A 24,108-nucleotide genomic window follows, 5' to 3' on the forward strand; every position below is an offset into this window, starting at 1 on the left:
TAAATTATAATTTAATAAATAATCGTAAAAAATATAATAATAATAAATTTAATTCAATAATATAATCAAACCAAAAACACTGAAATTTGAAATATAGCGCCAAGTTCGCACATCACTGAGCAAAGTCGCAAAATCGTTTTCAGTGTCTGATGACAAATTTCCCCACAGATCATTATCACTCAATTCTGCAAGTGGTTCTGATTTACTATCGCTGTTCTCTAGCCGGTCTAAAACTGCTTTTGACCTAAAGGGACGCTTTTTGGACGCCATGGACGTTTCTCAGTTTCCAGGCAGAAAGAACAGTAAAATGCAGGCAGGGCGCAGGACAAAGCACTCGGGACAAAATGTATGTGAAATGGTTTGATACAGGAATGTTATACTATGTGATTTTAGTGAATGTCACTTTTTGTTATTTTCAAATTTCCCGCCGTTCCCTCCCCTGTACGCCCCGACGCTCGCAGGGGACGGAACCCAAATGACAGATGCCGGCATCCGCCGGATTACATTACAGGGGACACTGCAGGAGGGATATCGCGGGAGCGCAGGACAAGGTAAGTGATTGCGGGATCGTGGAGCAGAGCTGCATGGTAAGCCCGAGTGTAGCTCGAGGTTACCGCTTGTGGTACTGAAACTTTACCCCGAGCTACACTCGGGAATACCGCCAGGGAGGTTACAGTGTATATTCAGGGCAAGAGAAAAAAAAAGAAAAGAAAAAAAAACAACATACTTATTTAATTCTGATGCTTTATTGTAAACAGTACAGATGGGGCTCTATTTACAAAACATTTGTTGCATGAATGTCAGAAACATTGCTGCAAGTTGACTAAAATGTCCAGTATTTTCCCTAGAAGATTAATGCTTATGTCTTCGGCTCCATCTCGTGGCCAAAATGCAATATAGTTTTTCGAATACCTCAGTGAGCAATTATACTGCATTTTGGCCAATGGGTATAGAGCACAATATAGAAATAATATGGAACATGTCGTTCAACTTGCATGTGAATGCTTCTGAACTTCATGCAGTGAATTGTTTATAAACAGACCCCTTAATGCTTTTTTAGAAATAAACAAAAACAATAAAACGCATAAAGCAGATAATAAATTGTATATAAAATAAACAGCCAAACCTCTACTTACCATTTTTTCTTTTGTTTTTTTTAACAGAAAGAAAAGTCTATAGTTCTGATTGTGATTTTGATTGCAATATTTCTGTTTAAATAGCTCCTAATATAGGATTTGCACTTTATTTAAGCCATAATAAAGACATAAAATGACAGGGACAAACAATTTTTCATTGCCTTATCTTTGTTTTAAAATGTATTAAAGAATCAAAGATGTGACTCTATACCAGCAATGGGCAAACTACGGCCCGGCGGACCTTTTAATCCGGCCCGCGGAGCGTGATACATTGGCTGTCAGGATGTGTGTAGGCGGGGCAGCGTGACAAACGTGAGGGGAGCTAGGCTCCTCTCACAGTCCGCCCTGAAGACCGGAACGGCGCGGGAACACGGCGAGAGGAACGCGCGGAGCAGAGGTAAGTAAATTGACACAGGGGGGACTTGGCTTACTACTTGGGGGGGAATGGTACTATGGGGGATGAATTAATATGGGGAATGAATTACTATAGGGGGGATGAATTACTATGGGGGATGAATTACTATATGGGGGATTAATTACTATGGGGGATGAATTACTATATGGGGGATGAATTACTATGGGGGATGAATTACTATATGGGGGGTGAATTAATATATGGGGGATGAATTACTATAGGGGGGATGAATTACTATGGGGGATGAATTACTATAGGGGGGATGAATTACTATATGGGGGATGAATTACTATGGGGGATGAATTACTATATGGGGGATTAATTACTATAGGGGGGATGAATTACTATGGGGGATGAATTACTATAGGGGGGATGAATTACTATATGGGGGATGAATTACTATGGGGGATGAATTACTATATGGGGGATTAATTACTATGCTTACTATGGGGGAATATTACTATACTTACTATGGATGACACATACACATCATTCATCTACTCTTGGTCCGGCCCCCGGGTCCAATATATGAACCCATTGCGGCCCTCAAGTCAAAAAGTCTGCCCACCCCTGCTCTATACCTTCACCAACTACAGTAACCTACTTTTCTATTCTTAGCCCCAATCAAATGCTTTTTGCAGCTGAACAACAACACTAAGAGGTATTTTGGTTCATTCTGTATACAAAATATTTAGTGCATTTAACTATCTTGGATATTGAGTTTGATTTACTGGCTACAGATTAACACAAGGCATTTCAGCTGGGCTATTCTTTATGGATCATTCTTCTCAATAAGTGCTGTGACTTGTGTTTTTCCACACTGGATAAAAGAAAGGCACTGCTAGAGCGCATTGTTTTCTATGGGCCTCGTTCATACCACAACACTGGTGTCTGCATTGTTCCACAGCGCGCTGATGGCATCACAGGTCTTCGTGCTGCTATGCAGTGACATGATTTAAGTGTGTGTAACAATTCAAACAAAGCTTTTTTTTTTTTTTAAAGTAATCAGGTCAGTGAAACGCATTGCACCACTCCCTGCTGGAGCCAACATGGATACTAGCCTGTGAACCAAACCTATCTTTTTCCACTAAAATAGGGTATCAAAAGTTCTGGAAGTGATGGAAGTTCTCCTTGAAGTGGACAGAAACAGCAACTAAAGCCTGTTTATTTAGTAGTGTGAGAAATAATTTGAACAGCTATCAGATTTTTATTACTCTCTGTGTCTTTCTGTTCCATTGACATCTGCAGCCTCTTGTCCTGTTGTCACCAAGATAGGCCGAAAGGAGAAATCTCCCCCAGCCTTACCACTCTATTAAAAAAATCTAAAAAAAAAAAAAAGTGCCTGGAGTTGAGCATTTTTAATGTTGGTATGCAATACACATTTTAATAAAATACTAGCTCAAGCAGAAATATACACAAGCAAGTGAATTAGTGACAGGAGTATTGAGAGCTCTGTTCAAAGTTTCCAAGGCAGAGGTCCTAGCTAAAAACAAAGAGTACCGTATTCTCATTTTAACTAACCCGCAGTACTCTGGGAATCCTGTGGCATACTTATTAGTAAAACAAAGATTTTGTGTATACAATATATATATAAGGGATGCAGCGATACCATTTTATTTTTTTAACACCGAGTACGGATTCTTTTTTTAAAGTACTCGCTGATACAGATTACTGATACCTATCGCCTTTGAAGAGTAGGTAGAGGGGTGGTGTGATATGTGAAAACATGTGATTTTGCGTGTTACTGCACTGCACTTGGTGTGAACAAACCCTAAAGTGTACTCTGTGAGGCAGACTTCAGTTATCTGTTGGTTGTAAAGCCCCCTTCCCCCCAAATCCCCCCTCTTAGCACAAATCCCCCCCATTCCCCCTCCAAGCACAACCCACATAAATCCCCCTTCCTAGCACAGAGAGCAGGGGAGGTGCGGGATCTCTGCATCTCAACAGGATTTTACAGTACTCTCTGCTTCGCTTAGGACAGGAGCTAACAGAGGATCAGAGGATTGAGAAAAACTAATGCCAGCATTCTTCTTTTTACATTTCAGCTGTCAGCAGGGGAATCCAGCTGACAGCTGAAATGTCATCAGTTGTTAAGGATGGGGAGGACCCCTCCTCAACGACACATAAATTGCCAGCATTCTATTGTTGACATTTCAGCTGTCAATGGGTGAATTCCGCTGACAGCTGAATGAACTGAACATAAAGGTATCGGTTTTTAGTATCGGAGCATTTGAACGAGTACTGATACTCGTATAAATGCTCAGTATCGACACCGATAATATATATATATATATATATATATATACATACACACACACACTCACCGGCCACTGGTTGGACCCCCTTTTGTCTTCAGAACTCCCTTAATTCTTCGTGGCATAGATTCAACAATGTGTTGGAAACATTCCTCACAGATTCTGGTCAATGTTAACATGAGTTACTGTTGCCTTTCTATCATCTCGAACCAGTCTGCCCATTCTTCTCTTACATCAACGAGGCATTTTCCTCCACACAACTGCCGCTCACTAGATATTTTCTCTTTTTCTGACCATTCTCTGTAAACCCTAGAAATGGTTGTGCATGAAAATCCCAGTAGATCAGCAGTTTTTGAAATACTCAGACCAGCCCATCTGGTACCAACAACCATGCCACGTTCAAAGTCACTTAAATCTGCTTTCTTCCCTATTCTGATGCTCAGTTTGAACTTTAGCAAGTTGTCTTCACCACATCTAGATGCCTAAAAGCACTGAGTTGCTGTCATGTGATTGGCTGATTAGCAATTTGTGTTACCAAGCAATTGAACAGGTGTGCCTAATAAAGTGGCTGGTGAATGTGTATATTATTATTATTATTATTATCATACAGATTTATATAGCGCCAACAGTTTGCTCAGCGCTTTACAATATATAGGGAGACAATACAGCAACAATACAGTTCAATACAAGAGGGATAGGAGGGCCCTGCTCATTGGAGCTTACAATCTAGGAAATTATATATATATATATATATATATCAGAAATAAAGAACCAAGTACAGCTCTTTATGAAAAATTTCTTAGCTTTAATTTAGAGTAACCACATGATAGCGACAAAGCACACAACAGTTTTGGCTATCAAAGCTCACCAGCTAGATCTGCAGCTGTTATGTGGTTACTGAAGAATGCATGAGCGCTTCAATGCCATAGACAACATTGTAAAAAAAATAAACATGAAAAACTGAATCACAATCAGATCCTCTTTGGGGATATTATTATTGGTATTATTATACAGTATTTATATAGCGCTAAAAGGTTTGCTCAGCGCTGTACATTATAGTGGGGGACAGAACATGAGACAGTACAGTAACAAAACAAAACACGAGGGGTTCGAGGGCCCTGCTCTTTCGAGCTTACAATCTAGGAGGGAGGGGATAGTGGTACAGGAGGAAGTGGCTGTGGGGGATGGAGTGGTAGGAGGAGATCGGCTGTTAGGTGAGGGTGGGGTAGGCTTCCCTGAAGAGATGGGTTTTCAGGGTGCGCCTAAAGGGGAGGAGGGTAGGTGACAGTCTGATGGATTGGGGTAGTGAGTTCCAGAGGATGGGGGAAGTCCTTAAGAAGTCCTGCAGTCGGGCGTGGGAGGTGGAGACCAGGGAGCTAGAAAGTAGGAGGTCTTGTGAGGAGCCAGGATTACGGGTAGGGTGGTATTTGGGTATCAGGTCGGTGAGGTAGTTTGGGGCAGCATTATGAATGGCTTTGTATGTCTGTGAATTTAATGCGTTGGGCAATCGGGAGTCAGTGGAGGGAATGACAGAGGGGGGTGGCAGAAGCGGAGAGGTTGGTAAGGTGGATGAGTCTGGCCGCTAAGTTCAGGATAGACTGAAGCGGGGATAGTCTGCGATGAGGTAGGCCAGTGAGAAGGGAGTTACATTAGTCCAGACGTGAGATAATAAGGGAGTGAACGAGTTGTTTAGTAGTGTCTGGGGTTAGGAATGGACGTATTTTGGAGATGTTGCGGAGGTGGAACCTGCATGAGTTTGCTAGCGATTGGACTTGGGGTTGAAAGGACAGGTCTGAGTCTAGAGTGACACCTAGGACTTTGGCTTGCAGGGTGGGACTGATGGTGGCGTTGTTGGTCGTGATGGAGAGGGTGGGTGGGGGGTCACGGGCTGGGGGGAAAATCAGGAGCTCGGTTTTGGAAAGGTTCAATTTGGGGAAATGGAGCAACATCCAGTCTGATATGTCGTTGAGTAGGTGGGTGATACAGGCGGAGACTGAAGGTGTGAGGCGAGGGGAGGAGAGGTAAATTTGCGTGTCATTGGTGTAGAGGTGATAGTTGAAGCCGTGGGAGTGTATCAGTTTGCCGAGGGAGGAGGTGTAGATGGAGAAGAGAAGGGGCCCGAGGACAGAGCCTTGGGGGACCCCAACAGAGAGGGGGAGGTGGTAGCGTTATAGGTAACGCTGAAGGAGCGTTGGGATAGATAGGATGAGAGTCAGGAGAGAGCGGAGTCTCTGCTGCCGAGGGAGTGTAGTTTGTTAAGGAGGAGGGGGTGGTCGACTGTGTCGAAAGCCCCGGAAAGGTTGAGGAGTAAGAGGACTGAGTAGTGGCCATTAGCTTTGGTGGTTAGCAGGTCATTAGTGATTTTGAGTAGGGATATACAGTGGGGCAAAAAAGTATTTAGTCAGCCACCAATTGTACAAGTTCTCCCACTTAAAAAGATGAGAGAGGCCTGTAATTGGCATCATAGGTAGACCTCAACTATGAGAGACAAAATGAGAAAAAAAATCCAGACAATCACATTGGCTGATTTGGAAAGAATTTATTTGCAAATTATGGTGGAAAATAATTATTTGGTCACCTACAAACAAGCAAGATTTCTGGCTCTCACAGACCTGTACCTTCTTCTTTAAGAGGCTCCTCTGTCCTGCACTCATTACCTGTATCAATGGCACCTGTTTGAACTTGTTATCAGTATAAAAGACACCTGTCCACAACCTCAAACAGTCACACTCCAAACTCCACTATGGTGAAGACCAAAGAGTTGTCGAAGGACACCAGAAACAAAATTGTAGACCTGCACCAGGCTGGGAAGACTGAATCTGCAATAGGCAAGCAGCTTGGTGTGAAGAAATCAACTGTGGGAGCAATAATTAGAAAATGGAAGACATACAAGACCACTGATAATCTCCCTCGATCTGGGGCTCCACGCAAGATCTCACCCCGTGGGGTCAAAATGATCACAAGAACGGTGAGCAAACATCTCAGGACCCCACGGGGGGACCTAGTGAATGACCTGCAGAGAGCTGGGACCAACGTAACAAAGGCTACCATCAGTAACACACTACATCGCCAGGGACTCAGATCCTGCAGTGCCAGACGTGTCCCCCTGCTTAAGCCAGTACACATCCGGGCCCATCTGAAGTTTTCTAGAGAGCATTTGGATGATCCAGAAGAGGACTGGGAGAATGTCATATGGTCAGATGAAACCAAAATAGAACTGTTTGGTAGAAACACAACTCGGCGTGTTTGGAGGAGAGAGAATGCCAAGTTGCATCCAAACAACACCGTACCTACTGTGAAGCATGGGGGTGGCAACATCATGCTTTGGGGCTGTTTCTCCGCAAAGGGACCAGGATGACTGATCCATGTACAGGACAGAATGAATGGGGCCATGTATCGTGAGATTTTAAGTGCAAACCTCCTTCCATCAGCAAGGGCATTGAAGATGAAACGTGGCTGGGTCTTCCAACATGACAATGATACCAAATATACCGCCCGGGCAACGAAGGAGTGGCTTCGTAAGAAGCATTTCAAGGTCCTGGAGTGGCCTAGCCAGTCTCCAGATCTCAACCCCATAGAAAACCTTTGGAGGGAGTTGAAAGTCCGTGTTGCCCAGCGACAGCCCCAAAACATCACTGCTCTAGAGGAGATCTGCATGGAGGAATGGGCCAACATACCAGCAACAGTGTGTGCCAATCTTGTGAAGACTTACAGGAAACGTTTGACCTCTGTCATTGCCAACAAAGGATATATAACAAAGTATTGAGATGAACTTTTCATATTGACCAAATACTTATTTTCCACCATAATTTGCAAATAAATTCTTTCCAAATCAGCCAATGTGATTGTCTGGATTTTTTTTCTCATTTTGCCTCTCATAGTTGAGGTCTACCTATGATGCCAATTACAGGCCTCTCTCATCTTTTTAAGTGGGAGAACTTGCACAATTGGTGGCTGACTAAATACTTTTTTGCCCCACTGTATGCAAGTTTATTTTTTTAAAAGAATATTGCAGACATTTCAAACTAAAAAGGCCAATTGCAGAAAACCTGTGCTGAGAAAGTTATATTGACACTGAATGTTGAGCTGTCTTTCTGAAAATTACCAGTTGCCTGCCTGTTGTGCTCATCCTTTTACATAGCTACATAATTAGTCTGGTTGAAAAAATAGATAGTCCATCTAGTTCAGCGGTTCTCAACCTGGGGGTCGAACGACCATTTCACAGGGGTCGCCTAAGACCATCAGAAAACACATATTTCCGATGGTCTTAGGAACCGAGACACCGCTCCTGTCTCAGGCGATCTGTGGGCGGGATGATATGCTGCCCCCGAAACCTGGCCACACCTCCGGGATCACTCAACAGGCCAGAGAGAGGCCAGAGAAGGACATAGCTGACACCCACAATTGGGCACTATTCCTCCCACTGACACCAATGATGGGGCACTATTCCTCCCACTGACACCAATGATGGGGCACTATTCCTCCCACTGATACCAATGATGGGGCACTATTCCTCCCACTGACACCAATGATGGGGCACTATTCCTCCCACTGACACCAATGATGAGGCACTATTCCTCCCAATGACACCCACAATGGGGCACTATTCCTCCCACTGACACCCACAATGGGGCACTATTCCTCCCACTGACACCCACGATGGGGCACTATTCCTCCCACTGACACCCACGATGGGGCACTATTCCTCCCACTGACACCCACGGTGGGGCACTATTCCTCCCACTGACACCCACGATGGGGCACTATTCCTCCCACTGACACCCACGATGGGGCACTATTCCTCCCACTGACGCCAATGATTGGGCACTATTCCTCCCACTGACGCCAATGATTGGGCACTATTCCTCTCACTGACGCCAATGATTGGGCACTATTCCTCCCACTGACGCCAATGATGGGGCACTATTCCTCCCACTGACGCCAATGATGGGGCACTATTCCTCCCACTGACGCCAATGATTGGGCACTATTCCTTCCACTGATGCCAATGATTGTACACTATTCCTCCCACTGACGCCAATGATGGGGCACTATTCCTCCCACTGACACCAATGATGGGGCACTATTCCTTCCACTGACACCAATGATGGGGCACTATTCCTCCCACTGATACCAATGATGGGGCACTATTCCTCCCACTGATACCAATGATGGGGCACTATTCCTCCCACTGATACCAATGATGGGACACTATTCCTCCCACTAATGCCAATGATGGGGCACTATTCCTCCCACTGATACCAATGATGGGGCACTATTCCTCCCACTGACACCAACGATGGGGCACTATTCCTCCCACTGACACCAACGATGGGACACTATTCCTCCCACTGACACCAATGATAGGGCACTATTCCTTCCACTGACACCAATGATGGGGCACTATTCCTCCCACTGATACCAATGATGGGGCACTATTCCTCCCACTGACACCAATGATGGGGCACTATTCCTTCCATTGACACCAATGATGAGGCACTATTCCTCCCACTGATACCAATGATGGGGCACTATTCCTCCCACTGATACCAATGATGGGGCACTATTCCTCCCACTGATACCAATGATGGGACACTATTCCTCCCACTAATGCCAATGATGGGACACTCTTCCTCCCACTGATACCAATGATGGGGCACTATTCCTCCCACTGACACCAACGATGGGGCACTATTCCTCCCACTGACACCAACGATGGGACACTATTCCTCCCACTGACACCAACGATGGGGCACTATTCATCCCACTGATACCAACGATGGGACACTATTCATCCCACTGACATCAATGATGGGGCACTAGTCCTCCCACTGCAAAATTACAGTTATGAGGTAGCAACGAAAATAATTTTATGGTTGGGGGTCACCACAACATGAGGAACTGTATTAAGGGGTCGCGACATTAGAAAGGTTGAGAACCACTGATCTAGTTCAACCAACAGAAAAAAAATATACACACTAATAGAACCCCCCCATATACACAATCCTTTAACCAGAGTTGATTCAGAGGAAGGCAAATAAAAAAACCACAATAAAGCATGATCCAATTTTAAAGGCCATATACACTGGGACATACAAGTCAGTACAGAATAATGATACACGAGTCGCTATTCCAGACTAACATGTTGGTATACATAACCATGAGGTTATAATCTCATTTGTACAGCTGTGTCAACATATGCACTGTGAATGGTACATCCAATAGACAATGAGAACCAGCAGCAGATTTTAATTTAAAGTGTTAGTTCACTGTAAAGGTTACCTAATACCAGACCCCTTTCCCACCTCCCCCCACCCCCTAGTCCCACTGTACTTACCTCCTGCGATACGGAGCTGTCAGGGCTCACACAAGCCACTCGGTTTGCAGATTTGAAATCCCTGTTGCTTTCTCTACTATGGAAAAGGACTACGCTGCAACCATGATCTGGATATCATTTGTTAGTGTCAGCGATGGAGTTTCTTTTAAAAGTGACCTGAGTGGCTCAGCTGCCCAATCACTTTTACAAGCAACAGAATAGGCCCCCCTCCTACCCTGCCATTTATGGACTAACCTATCCCACCAGAAAACTTTGTACTGCTGTGGGCAATTGCGCCAGTTGACCATAGTGCTGAAGGAGGAACTTACATAGTTAGTCTGGCTGAAAAAAAGACAAAAGTCCACCCAGTTATAATCCTATACCCACAGTTGATCCAGAGGAAGGCAAAAAAAAAACCCCCCAGCAAAGCATGATCCAATTTGCTCCTGCAGGGGAAAAAAAAAATTATTTCCTGATCACCCGAGAGGCGATCGGATATTCCCTGGATCAACTTTACCTATAAATGTTAGTATCCAGTTATATTCTGTGTATCTAAGAAAGAATCCAGGCCTTTTTTAAAGCAATCCACTGAGCTGGCCACAACCAACTCTTGAGGGAGTCTATTCCACATTTTCACAGCTCTCACTGTGAAGAAACCTTTCCGTGTTTGGAGATTAAATTTATTTTCCTCCAGACGTAAAGAGTGCCCCCTTGTCTTCTGTGATGACCTCAGGGTGAATAACTCTTCACCGAGTTCACTCTATGAACCACTGATGTATTTATACATGTTGATCATATCCCCCCTTAAAGTCTTCTCAAGAATAAATTCAGTTCCTCTAATCTTTCCTCATAGCTGAGCTCCTCCATGCCTCTTATCAGTTTGGTTGCTCTTCTCTGTACTTTCTCCAGTTCCCCAATGTTCTTTTTGTGAATTGGTGCCCAAAACTGAACTGCATATTCCAGATGAGGTCTTACTAATGATTTGTACCGGGGTAATATGATATCTCTCTCTCTGGAGTCTATACCTCTTTTAATACAAGAGAGGATTTTGCTCGCTTTAGAAACCGCAGCTTGGCATTGCATGCCATTATTAAGCTTGTGATCTACCAGAACTCCCAGATCCTTCTCCACCATTGATTCCCCAGTTGTACTCCCCCTAGTATGTATGATGCATGCATATTCTTAGCCCCCAAGGGCATAACCTTACATTTATCAGCATTAAACCTCATTTGCCACATAGTTGCCCAATTAAACAGTACATTGATGTTGGCTTGTAAATTGGAGACATCCTGTAAGGACGTTATTCCACTGCACAGCTTGGTGTCATCTGCAAAGACTGAAATGGGATTTTTAATCCCAGACCCTATATCATTTATAAATATATTAAAAAGTAAGGGTTCCAACACTGAACCTTGGGGTACACCGCTGACAACCCTAGACCAATCAGAGTATGAATCATTAACCACTTCCATTCCCTGATCATCTTTATGGTGCATGGAAAGGGAAGCAATGAGGATTTTATCACTTGTTTCAGTATTTATGTTTAACGGCAGTTACTGACTAATAAAGCATCTGATCAAACCAATCTCTTAGTAAAGAGTACCTGTCATTGCTGATGCCCTTGTGACAGAAATAAAGTTGATCCCAAAAAAAATTAAAGAAATTGTGTTAAAAATAAATTTAAATAAAACAAATAATAAAATTTTAAAAAACTTTAAATGGCTACATCCACCTGTGCTCACTGGCAAATGTGAACATGCACGTAAGTCCCACACGCTGATCGTACCACACATGTAAGGTATCATGGAGAATGTCAGAATGAGAGCAATAATTATAGCACCAGACCTCCGTGTTTAACACTAAATGGGTTACCTGCTAAGATTCTGTCACCTATGGATTTACTGTACTGTAGTTTGCTGCCATTCCACAGGCATGCCCAATTTTAAAGTGTGACATGTTAGGTATGAATTTCCTTGACACAACATTATCTTTTAAATGGTACATTTAAAAAATTGGTTATTATATTGTGTTTATGTGCGCTAACATTTATTAAAATATTTTTTTCCTTAATAATTAGCATTTCAAAAATGACTGTGCAAATATTGTGTGATGTAATAAAAATGCAACCATTTTATTCTCTAGACCCACTTAAAAAATATGTTTGGGGGTTCTAAGTAGGTTTCTAGCAAAAATATGCTGATTTTTTTTACATGTATGTGAGAACTGTCATAATTGGCCTGGGTAGCTAGTGGCTAATTAAACAATGGCAGGAGTGTCATTCCATCTAAGAAAAAGAATATAAGCAGATCTATTCTGGAAGAGTCCATGAGATGAGTAAATACCTATAAAGAAATATCACAATAGAACTAGAAAAACTACAATTTCTGGAGAAATTGTGTGAAGTGTTCTTGCCTCCACCAGTAGTCTACAATTGCAGTGGGCTTAGTAACTGGGTGGAGTGGGTGGAGTAACTGTGAAAAGGTTGGACTGGGCAGAGTAACTTTATGGAGTGGGCAGAGTAAGTGTGTGGAGTGTTTGGAGTGAGTAAATATAGTATACATTACACTAACCAATTGATTGATCAAATTTAAAAAGTGCACATGGCAAGCTTGATAGCGTGAGAAATGCATTTCAACTTTTAATTATTTATATAGCACATTTAATTGCAATGTTGTTGCCCAAAGTGCTTCACAGTTACATTAAAACATACATTTATAAAAACATTAGCAGCATTATCAAGCCTAGAGAATTGCAAGACCCAGACCTATATTTTGATGCATAGTATGTCTCTGAAATATTAAAAATGAAGGCACAGTCGCAGTTTAGAAATTGCCCTTCAAATTTGAGGTGGCTAGAGTGCAGTTTCAATGAATGTCAATGGGCGGCGTGAGTTGCAAACAAATGGTCATATTGTGAAACCTATCAGGACTATGGCTTAGCCGTGAACATTTTTAGTGGCAGCAGAGTTAGCTGAACGTTTTGATATAAGATTTGTGTAGGTGGGCTTGAAAATGAGGGAGTGATGGCAGTTTAGAAGTCATGTCCTGATTTTTCAGCTCACACTCTAGCTTTTGTCAGCTCCAACTCTAGTTTTGAACATTCCGCCATTCATTCCTATGGGACCAATTTCACCACAAAAATGCCAATATTTCGTGAACCATTCAGCGAAACGTTCCACAAAGTAATAGCACACCAATCGGGAACAATCCGCATGTTTCGGTATATTACGGTCTATGTAGTGTAAAAACTGTGGGAGGAGTTAGGGTGGTAAATTTGGCTATAATAATAAGAATATATATGTGAGATAACAGGAAGTGGTCGCCATGCAAGAACACTTAATTATTTGCAAATTGAAGGATCAGAAGTACCTCTACTGTCCAGTCTGTGACTTGCAACAAGGGGAATGTACTACATAACTGACACCAGATTAAAATCTCAAGCTCTTTTTCACATTCAGGAAACTTGCTTATTTTTTTTGCATCACAGCTGAGAAATCAGGGTAGATCGATATGTGGTCCTCATTATATAGAAGCTCTTGTGTAGGTCTTGCAGCTTTGAGGATACTTTATCTCTGAAATGTAATATGCAGACTACACTGGGGAGTGGAACTCTCATTAGAATGCGATGAGCTCTCTCAATGGCAAACAGGCATGAAAACACATTACTGTCTATGACCCCCTTTAGCTATTACTACAAAAATCTTCCAGTTGTTTAGTCTTTGCACCTTCTAGGAAACCTAGCAATCAGATTTATTCTACCTGAGGTGGCCTTGGCCCCCAACTTGTTCTTCTGCTCTGTTAGTTCTTTTTGGGTGTTTCTCATATCACCTCCAAAGGTTGTACTCTAAGTCATTAAGTCTTTTTCTCTTTCTGCAAATACAGTGGGGAAAATCATTATTTAACCCCCTGCAGATTTTGTAAGCCCACTTACAAAGAAATGAAGGGTCCATAATTTTATCATAGGAGTAATTTAAATGATAAATCCAGAAATAAACACGATACAAATGTTATAAACTGAGTTGTAGTTCAGTAAGTAAAATAAGTATTTGATCCCCTACTAACCAACAATAATTCTGGCTCCCACAGGCTGGCTATGTGCTCATGTGGTACACAGATTTGTCCCGTCTATTTAAGGTGCTCCTAATGACAACTAGTTATATATATAAAAGACACCCGTCCACAGAATCGCATTCTTCCTCACCAACATGGACAAGATCAAAGAGCTGTCAAAGGACTTCAGAGACAAGATTGTAGACCTGCACAAGGCTGGAATGGGCTAGAAGACCATCAGCAAGAAGTTTGAGGAGAAGGGGACAACTGTTGGAGTGATTATTTGCAAATGGAAGAAATACAAAATAACCATCAATTGCACTCCATGTGGAGCTCCATGCTAAATTTCACCTCATGGAGTAAGGATGATCACAAGAAAAGTGAGGGAACAGCCCAGAACTACACGGGAGGAGTTTATGAATGATCTCAAGGAAGTTGGGACCACAGTCACCAAACAAACCATTGCGAACACAATATGTCGCCATGGACTGAAATCCTGCAACACATGCAAGGTCCTCCTCCTCAAGAAGGCACATGTACAGGCCTGTATGAAGATTTCCAATGAACATCTAAATGATTCAGAGAAGGATTGAGAGTAAGTGTTGTAGTCAGATGAGACCAAAATTGAGCTTTTTACATGAACTCGACTTGCTGTGTTTGGAGGCAGAAAAATGCTTACTATGACCCTAAGAACACCATCCCTACAGTCAAGCACGGAGGTGGAAACATTATGCTTTAGGGCTGTTTCTCTGCTAAAGGTACTGGCCAACTTTGTCACATTGAAGGGCCAATGGATGGGGCCACGTATTGTAAAAACTTTGATGAGAACCTTCTTCCCTCAGCCAGAACACTGAAGATTCCAGCATGACAATGACCCAAAACATACCGCCAAGGCAACAAAGGAGTAGCTTAAGAATAAGCACATTAAGGTCATGGAGTGGCCTAGCCAGTCTCCAGACCTTAATCCTCTAAACATTTATGGAGGGAGCTGAAACTCTGAGTTCACAAGCAACATCCAAGAAACCTTAAGGATTTACAGAAGATCTGTAAAGAAGAGTGAACCAAAATCCCTCCTGTGATGTGTGTAAACCTGGACCAACTACAAGAAACGTCTTACCTCTGTGCATGCCAACAAAGGTTTCTCCACCCAGTACTAAGTCATGTTTTGCTTGGGAATCATATACTTATTTTACCCACTGAACTGCAACTCAATTTATAACATTTGTATCATGTGTTTGTTTTTGGATTTTTGGTTGATATTTTGTCTGTATCATTTAAAATACACCTATGATAAAAATCATAGACCCTTCATTTCTTTATAAGTGGGCAAACTTCCAAAATCTGCAGGGGGTTAAATATTTTCCCCACTGTATATGAATATTCTGCAAATCTTGTCTGCACAAAGAGCAATCCTATGTGTTCCATCAATGTACTTGGGCATTGATGTATAGCTACCATTATCTGCCTTATGAAGGTTGCCATATTATCAGCAGTTGAAAGCCCTAAAGGCTTTACCTCAAGGTAGTGGGCTTGAATGAAGAAAAAGCTTCTCCTTCCCTGTAGTCTGACTCTGCTGGGTTTCCTCGGCCACGCCTTGAGAATCTGAGTGATTTACGCAGGTCCCACCTTGCGGTGGACCCTAGCAAACTTAGCCCGGTGACAGCCCCAACTAGTCAGTAATGAGGAATGGTTTGGGAGCAGGGCTGAGCAAAGGCCCAACCAGGGCTCACTAGGATCTTTGCAGGATGATTCAGCTATGTTGAAGCTCTGGCTTTGTGCTGCTTATGTGCTGACTGCAATTAGCAAAAGTCTTGAATATGCTAGTCAGTACTGTTCCATGACTTATTAAGGAGTGAAAAAATTCGGGGATCTCTTGATGCCAAGCCAAGGTATTGAGAGACTAAGAAAAACTGCAGCCACAACTGCCTGAAGAATTGTTTTGGATACAAAGAAAAACCCACAGGTAAACTCAGGAGAGATACAGGCTGCTTAGGAAAAAGATGGTGTGGTTGCTTCAAGGAGCACAATACGATGAAAAGTGAACAAAAATTAGCTGTATAAAGATGCCAGAAATAGGCAAGTGACGAGACCAAAATAGAGCTTTATGGCCACAACTATAAGCGATATGTTTAGAGAGGGGTCAACAAGGCCTATAGCGACAAGAATACCATCTCCACTGTGAAGCATGGTGGTGGCTCACTGATGTTTTTTTTTGGGGAGGCGGGGTGAGCTCCAAAAGGCACAGGGTAAATTGATGGCAAGCATGTGACCGAAAAATGCTGCCAATTTGCATTCTTCTGCACGAAAGCTACGCATGGGACAGTCTTGGACTTTCCAGCATAACAGTGCCCTAAGGCCAAGTTGACTCTACAGTGATTACAGCAGAAAAAGGTGAACGTTCTGGAGAGGTTATCATAGTGTCAGGACCTTACTATCATCTAGCCTCTCTGGGGAGATCTCAAATGTGCGGTTCATGTAAGACAACCAAAGACTTCGCAAGACCTGGAGGAATTTTTCCAAAACGAATGGGCAGCTATACCACCTGAAAGAATTTGGGGCCTCATGCACACCTATTACAAAAGACTGCATGCTGTCATTGATGCTAAAGGGGGAAGTACACAGTATTAAGAAATAAGGGTATGCAGGCTTTTGAACAGGGGTCATTTCAGTTGTTTACTTGCTGCCATGTTATGTTTTATGATTTTGCCATTTTGTTATGACATACAGTTGAATATGAATACCATAAGAAATAAAAGGAATGTGTTTTGCTTGCGGATCATGTTTTCTTTAAAATAGTACATACAATATATTACCAATTCTCCAAGGGTTGAGCACAACTGTAATGTGAGGGAAAATGACATTGAGAAAAACCCTAAAACAGAAAATAGCTAAATAGATCTCAAAATACAGCTCAATGAAGCTTTGTCTTTGGCTGGGGAGACAGTAGAATATTAGACAAAGGTTTGCTGCATACTGCAAAAACATTCGATCATCAAACACAAAGTTAGAAAACTAATTTGACCAATATTTCATATTTGTATCAGTTGTTAGCTATCGTTTAGTACCTGTAAAGAAGTGATGTAATTTTGTTCATCAAATCATTATTCAAATATCTTCAATAAGTCTTCCTATTTTGAGACCAATTTGTGCTTTGTTTTCTTTGTCATACAAGTCAATATGTTGATGCCAGGCAAACATCACAAACCTTCAAATCCCTACAATACCTTTAATATGTCCTTTAGATTGTAAGCTCCATGAGCAGGGCCCTCCTATTCCTTTTGTACTGAAATGTATTGTAATTTTACTGTCTCCTTTATATTGTAAAGCTCTGCGCAAACTGTTGGTGCTATATAAATCCTGAATAATAATAATAACAATAATAATAATAATAATATGTCAAATCCTCAAAATGATGCCACTTTGATTTTGGAATCTAGCCACCATTTCTAACTGTACAAATGTAATGTAAAATAAATAATTCAAAAATAAGAGTAACTAATATTGCAGGTGTGGGAAAGGGTTCTGTAATTTGTGACCTTATCAGATAGGTAGGAAGATTGTTCATAGTCATATGAAATAATTTTGTACACATACAGAATGTAAAATAGTTTCTATGTACACAACACCTTAAAAGTGATTGTAAAAGCACAAGTTTTTTTTTTCTTTTACCTTCATGCATTCTATGCATGAAGGTAAAAAACCTTCTGTGTGCAGGAGCTCCTTCCCTAGCCTCCCATCAAAACTTACCTGAGTCCCATCTCATTCCAGCGATGTGTACGAGAGCCTCAGCTCCCCCCGGGTCTCTCCCTCCTCATTAGCTGATACAGCAGCGGGAGCCATTGGCTCCTGCTGCTATCAATCACAGCCAGTGAGCCAATGAGCACAGACAGGGAAGAGGGCCTGAGCTGCGCTCTGTGCGTGAATGGATACACAGAGCAGTGGCTAGGGACCGAGCTGGCTCAGGTGCCTCCATAGCAAGCTGCTTGCAATGGGGAGCACTAGGCAGGAGGGAGGGGCTAGGAGCACCAGAAGGGAACCCAAAAAGAGGAGTATCGAGGCTACTCTGTGCAAAACCACTGCACAGAGCATAGAAGTACAACATGTTTGTTATTTTAAAAATAAAAACTGCTTTTAATATCACTGTAAATATACTCATAAGCCATACCTTTCTTGTTCAGTTGCATTACAGATGGAGGTGGTGTAGCTACTTTCATAGCCAATCCATAGGCTCCTCTGAAGGAATGACTATCTCTAACAATAAAGGAACCAGGTTCTTTGTCCTTAAGAACTGCGATAGCTATAAAAACGGAAAAAATATGATTAACACCATCATGTCAAACAAGCACATCTTTCATGAGTCACATTTAGGTTTTAAAAACACAAGTATTAAGGACAATTATTTCTTGTATTTCTAACCATATCTAGCTAAGCAAAATATTTTTCAGAGAATATATTTTGTTCCCAGATATTTTTTACATTGATAGGCTGTTTTTGTTATATAGAAAATATTGCTAAAAGTAATACAAAATATTGGATGGATTCACATATAAATACTTTACACAGGAGTAACAGTGCAGTATTGTTTCTGAGAACCTAAAGTAGCAATAAATACTTACATAACCCCACAGATGTGATTACCCTTAGGTGATACCAGGGCCATCTTTAATACTGATTGGACCCTGGGCAAACATTTTCTTTTCATAGCCTTATGCTTGAAGATTGTTTCCAATATTTGGTCTGTTGTTTCCAATATCTAGCGATAAAGCTTTTTGCAGAATTTAAAATTAAAGGGGTGGGGAATTTTTTATTTGTCAATAGTTTAATACAGTGAAATTCAATTGCTCAAGGTTCTTATTTAATGCATGCAAGCAGTGGCTTGGGTAAGTATAATTTTCATGACACATCCCTAAACAAAAATGATGCGCCACATTGGGAGGAACTTAAAGAAGTATGGTTAATTAAAACCTGAGCCTACTCGCTGTATACAAAGCACGCAAAGTCCTTTTACCAGCAAAATATGAGTATTTATGGTATAGTATGGTATGATATCTATATATATATGGTATAGAGTAACTCCACTCTTGTTGAGAAAAGAAAACATTACCCTCTGGGTGATCTACAATATGAACATTGCAAGGATTTTTACAATCTTTGTTGCGGATTCTGACCTTTTGTTACTCAGAAGAAATAGCTGTTTGTCTGTGTCCATGGGCAGAGTGAATATGAGTGACTTTATAATCATCAATCAGTGGCTGCACTTGCAGGGTTCTAATGAGGAAAGTGGCAGGGTCTGAATCCCTTTAGACGTGATTTCCCTGTGAGAGTATCTCACTGAAAATGACATTTTTGTTGCAGGGGATGTCCAAAACCTGACGTCTATCTTAGTGCATACTTCTGGGAAAATCAGTAAGCCAATTCCCATGCTTGTTATTACTGTGCCACAAGAAAAAAACTTTTTCTTTTCTGTGCACAGCCTATATGAAGAACTTGCATAGAGTGCAGTGGTCAGCAGTATGAAATAGTGTCTATAGTGCAGTGTCCAGGAATATGAATGTACAACATAGTGTCTATATTGCAGGGATCAGGAGGGGTATGGAAGCAGTTGCCACACAAAAAAGGCAGAGGTCAGGAGGGGGTAATAACAATATATTATCAACATATTAATATAACGTTGATATGTACATAAAAATCATTTATATGCAAATCTGCAGCTAACCTTCTTAGCAATATATTTATAAAGCAGTGAATGTGATATTCACTAAAATGTCACTGCAAGTAAATATTTCTGGTGAAAGTGTTTTACTATACAGTAAATATTTGGGGAATGTCATCTATCCAGGGTTTTCAATATAGTGAAGTTTGTGAAAAGTTGCTACTATATGCAGACGAAATGCTGCTTTTGCTAGTGGACTCTTCTCCTCCTTAGAAGCTGTAATGGATATTATAGGGGAATTTGGCCTGTACTCATGTTTAAGTGGTTGTAAAGGCTGAAGGTTTTCTACCTTCATGCATTCTATGCATGAAGGTAAAAAACCTTCTGTGTGCAACAGCCCCCCTCCCCCCAATACCTACCTGAGTCTACCTGAGCCTCATTGCAATCCAGCGATGTGAATGACAGCCTCGGCTGTTCCGGTTCTTTGCCTCCTCCACCGTCACTCAGTGTCAGTCAGCCAATGAGGAGGGGGGGGGGCGTGCAAAAGCTGCAGCTCCGTGTGTGAATGGACACATGGAGCAACGGGAGCCCCCATAGCAAGTTGCTTGCTGTGGAGACACCTGGCAGACAGGAGGAGCCAGAAGAGCCTGTGGGGGGCCCAAGAAGATGAAGATTCAGGCTGCTCTGTGCAAAACCACTGCACACTGCAGGTAAGTACAGACATGTTTGTTATTTAAAAAAAAAAACATGAACCATTAGAATCGCTTTAACTATTAACTGGTCCAAGTCTGCTCTATTGGATCTAAACAGCCAAATGACTCCTATTCTTCCCCCAGCGTGTCCGGTACCTATTGTTTCTAACTTTAAATACCTGGGCATAGTAATTTACAGAACAATTACTTATTTGGGACTCAATATTAATCTGCAGCTTAAAAGCTACTGGTATGGCGGAAACTGTGGATCTCTCTAATAGACCGGGCCGACTTAAGTTAAAATGACACTTATACCCCAGTTACTGTACCTCCTACACAATTCCCCACTAGGATCTTTCATAGTTACATAGTCTACCTGAAAAAAGACAAAGGTTCATCCAGTTCAACCATAAAAAAAACAAATTTTTAATCCTATACCCACAGTTGATTCAGAGGAAGACAACCCCCCCCCCCCAGAAAAGCATGATCCAATTTGCTCCTGCAGGGAAAAAAATTCCTTCCTGATCCCCCGAGAGGCAAATCGGATATTCCCTGGATCAAATTTGCCTATAAATGTTAGTATCCAGTTATATTCTGTGTATCTAGGAAAGAATCCAGGCCTTTTTTGAAGCAATCCACTGAGCTGGCCAGAATCAACTCTTGAGGGAGTCTATTCCACATTTTCACAGCTCTCACTGTGAAGAAACCTTTCCGTGTTTGGAGATTACATTTCTTTTCCTGCAGACATAAAGAGTGCCCCCTTGTCCTCTGTGATGACCTCAGGGTGAAAAGCTCTACACCGAGTTCACTGAGGTCATGGGGACCTGATCCCTGTTGTGGTGGTGTCCCAAGCTCCATAGATACAGGGACAGTGTCCTAGGCATAATTAACGAGGCTTATCAATTTAATTTATCTTTGGATCCCTTGTCCTGCATATTGGGCGTTCCGGACCCTGTGATCTCTGATGCTTTTGTTAAAGAGGTGGTGTCTAGAGCCCTATTTCAGGCTTGCAAGGTGCTCTTATTGCGCTGGAAGAGCTCTTTGCCCTCATCCACTCAGGACTGAATTGCCATTAGGAATACCATTCTGCGCTTTGAAAAATTTATACAGAAACACAGGGGATGCCCGGATAAATTTGACAAAATATGGGCTGATTGGCTGTCGGTACCTGGCCTAGCACCAGTGGAGTGTTACCAAGTCTGTTAGGCTATGTTTGGGCCCCTCAAATTTTTTTTTCCTCCTGGGCACTACTTGTACTTTTATTGAGATGATGTTCTCCTCTCGCCTTGTCTGTAGGCCAGTGGAGGATGAAGCTGCTGACATGACATCTGTTTTTCACTCTGTACTATGTCTGCATAACTTGTAAGAATGTGCATCTTTAGGCTGACTGTTATTTTTGCTGAAGGCTGCTATTGTGACACAGATACTCTGGAACATGTCTTTGCTTTGTTCAATAAACTATATTTCTGATTTAAAAAATATATTTTTGGGAAATGCTGAATTTACCGCTTTAAAAACATGACCCTTTGCCCCTTATGTCTTGTTTAGGGTCACTAACAGACCACTGAAGCATAATTTTTCTTGAAATTTGCCATCAGTATCTGCTGTACACACCACATCTACTAATATCTGGTAAAACGTGTGCTGTTAAATTCACTGCATGTGAATAAGTCAGCCTGAAGCGGAACTTCACCCAAAAGGGTGAAGCCAAGCCGAAAGGCTTCGCTGCTGGTTTCCCTTACTGAAGAAGCCAGCACCTGGACCCGAAGCTGACGGAAGAAACGGCTCGGGTGACAACATCACTGGATTCCTGAACAGAAAAGTGTACTTATATTAAAAGTCAGCAGCTACAGTATATGTAGCTGCTGACTTTTAATTCTTTTGGGGGGGCCTGGAGCTCCGCTTTAATTATTTTCAGCTCCTAAAATTCAGTGTCCACTGTCAAGTCTATAGGAATGCTGTAGACAGGGTAATTAAAAAATTGCACGATTGTGTGATTATTTTTACATTTTATGTTATACAAAGGGATAATTATATAGTAATGGGAAAAAGAATTGTGAACAATTTGATCTAATCATTTAATATGAACCACTTTCATCTCCCGTCTAGAAACTGAAATAAAGTACTCAGTGACATATACCTTGTTCTCTTGAAATATCCGGCTTATACCAGAATTTGGAAGTGTCTTGCACAAACTTTACTGTCATGTGCTTATTATCTGTTGAGTTATCTGAAAAAAAAGTGACAATAAGTAAAAAGCAATCAATAGAACAATGTTTATATATGCTACTTTTGCTAGCCATAAAGTGTTATTTTTTTTTGCCTGGAATTGGTTGACAGTTGTTATTCCCAATCATTATCAGTCATAATTCCCAATTCAGTCTTAGTTAAAATGTTATTATATTGTAATTAAATACATGTAAACATAAATTATAAATAAGTTTAAAATGTTTTCTTTATTTATGAGCAGGAGAAGTTCATTCTGGGAACAGGAGGAATATTGATCATTTACCAGTCAGGCTTGCAGTGATTTAAACTGGGAAAAAGAAGAGAGCAGGGTTTATAATGTATAGTACAGTACACAAAAGCATTTAATGTACAAAGCAGTGATACAGAGGAGCATATAACACATAACACAGTGTATATGACAGATTAAAGTAGAATATACAACATACAATTTATAAATTGCTGCAGTGTGGAGTATATAACATATAATATTTTGCAAACAAAAAAAAAATAGTGCAGCGCAACCATACAATAAACTTGTAAGAACGTCATAAAAGTCTCAATATCCAGCCACCTAGTAGTGGTTGTTTTCAGTCTTCTTAACATAACACCTGTGTGTTAACCATCTCCACCAAAAAAAAAAAACAATTGGCCGCAAACCTTCAGAGAATGACCACTGAGCCAAAAGAAGGTCAAAAGCGCTTTCCCTTTAAGGGCATAAATAAATTCTTAATCCCAATGCTGCTCTTCTCTGCTCCCTTACAACTCAAACATCCATAATCATCATACAAGAATAAAGAGACGGCCCATAGTGCGCTCCGTATAAATAGATTTAATGCTGCTAAAAAGTGGAATATCACTTACAGGATAAGGCACTCCACCATGTGGGAATACAAGCATAAAATCACATTGCCAATAGTCAACAAGATGGCTGCGGGATAACGTCATGTGCGTGGCTCCGCCCCCTATACACATTATGTCCTGGGCAGCACTTCCTCAGTAGGCATGGAGCCAACGCTAGAACCTGCTACTAAAATACTATCCCTGCCTGTCCCATATCAATTAAATGAACTAATGGACACCAAGGGAGACTGGAACAAAGGCAACAGGAAGAGAACCCTCAGTGACCCAAAGGGTGACATACTACCTTCCTGAAACAGGGACAATAGACTGGTAAGTCAAACATAATCAACCAAAAAATCTAAAAATTGTACTACTGTGATCATGTGGCCATCTTATAGGTAATTCTATACATCAATCAGAACTTATAAATGCGATTCCGGATCATCCAGAAATCGGGGACTTCTACATGCTGCCCAAAGTCCACAAGCCAGGAAATCCAGGCAGACCCATCATAACAGGTATG

The 24,108-nt window shown here is 41.6% G+C and overlaps 1 protein-coding gene across 1 annotated transcript in view; it reads right to left on the minus strand.

Moving 5' to 3' along the window:
- The window catches only part of TNS3 (tensin 3), a 325,962-nt gene that overhangs the window by 35,110 nt on the left and 266,744 nt on the right, over positions 1-24,108 (minus strand). The window contains exons 17-18 of the mRNA XM_089669481.1: positions 22,657-22,746; positions 18,337-18,468 (exon numbers count right to left, since the gene is read on the minus strand). Coding sequence (XP_089525607.1) covers positions 18,337-18,468; positions 22,657-22,746 — 222 coding nt within the window. The remainder of the gene's footprint in view (positions 1-18,336; positions 18,469-22,656; positions 22,747-24,108) is intronic.

Source organism: Staurois parvus, unplaced genomic scaffold (assembly GCF_062004578.1).
Source record: "Staurois parvus isolate SC_StPar_1 unplaced genomic scaffold, SC_StPar_1.0 ptg000077l, whole genome shotgun sequence".
Classification (NCBI taxonomy): domain Eukaryota; kingdom Metazoa; phylum Chordata; class Amphibia; order Anura; family Ranidae; genus Staurois; species Staurois parvus.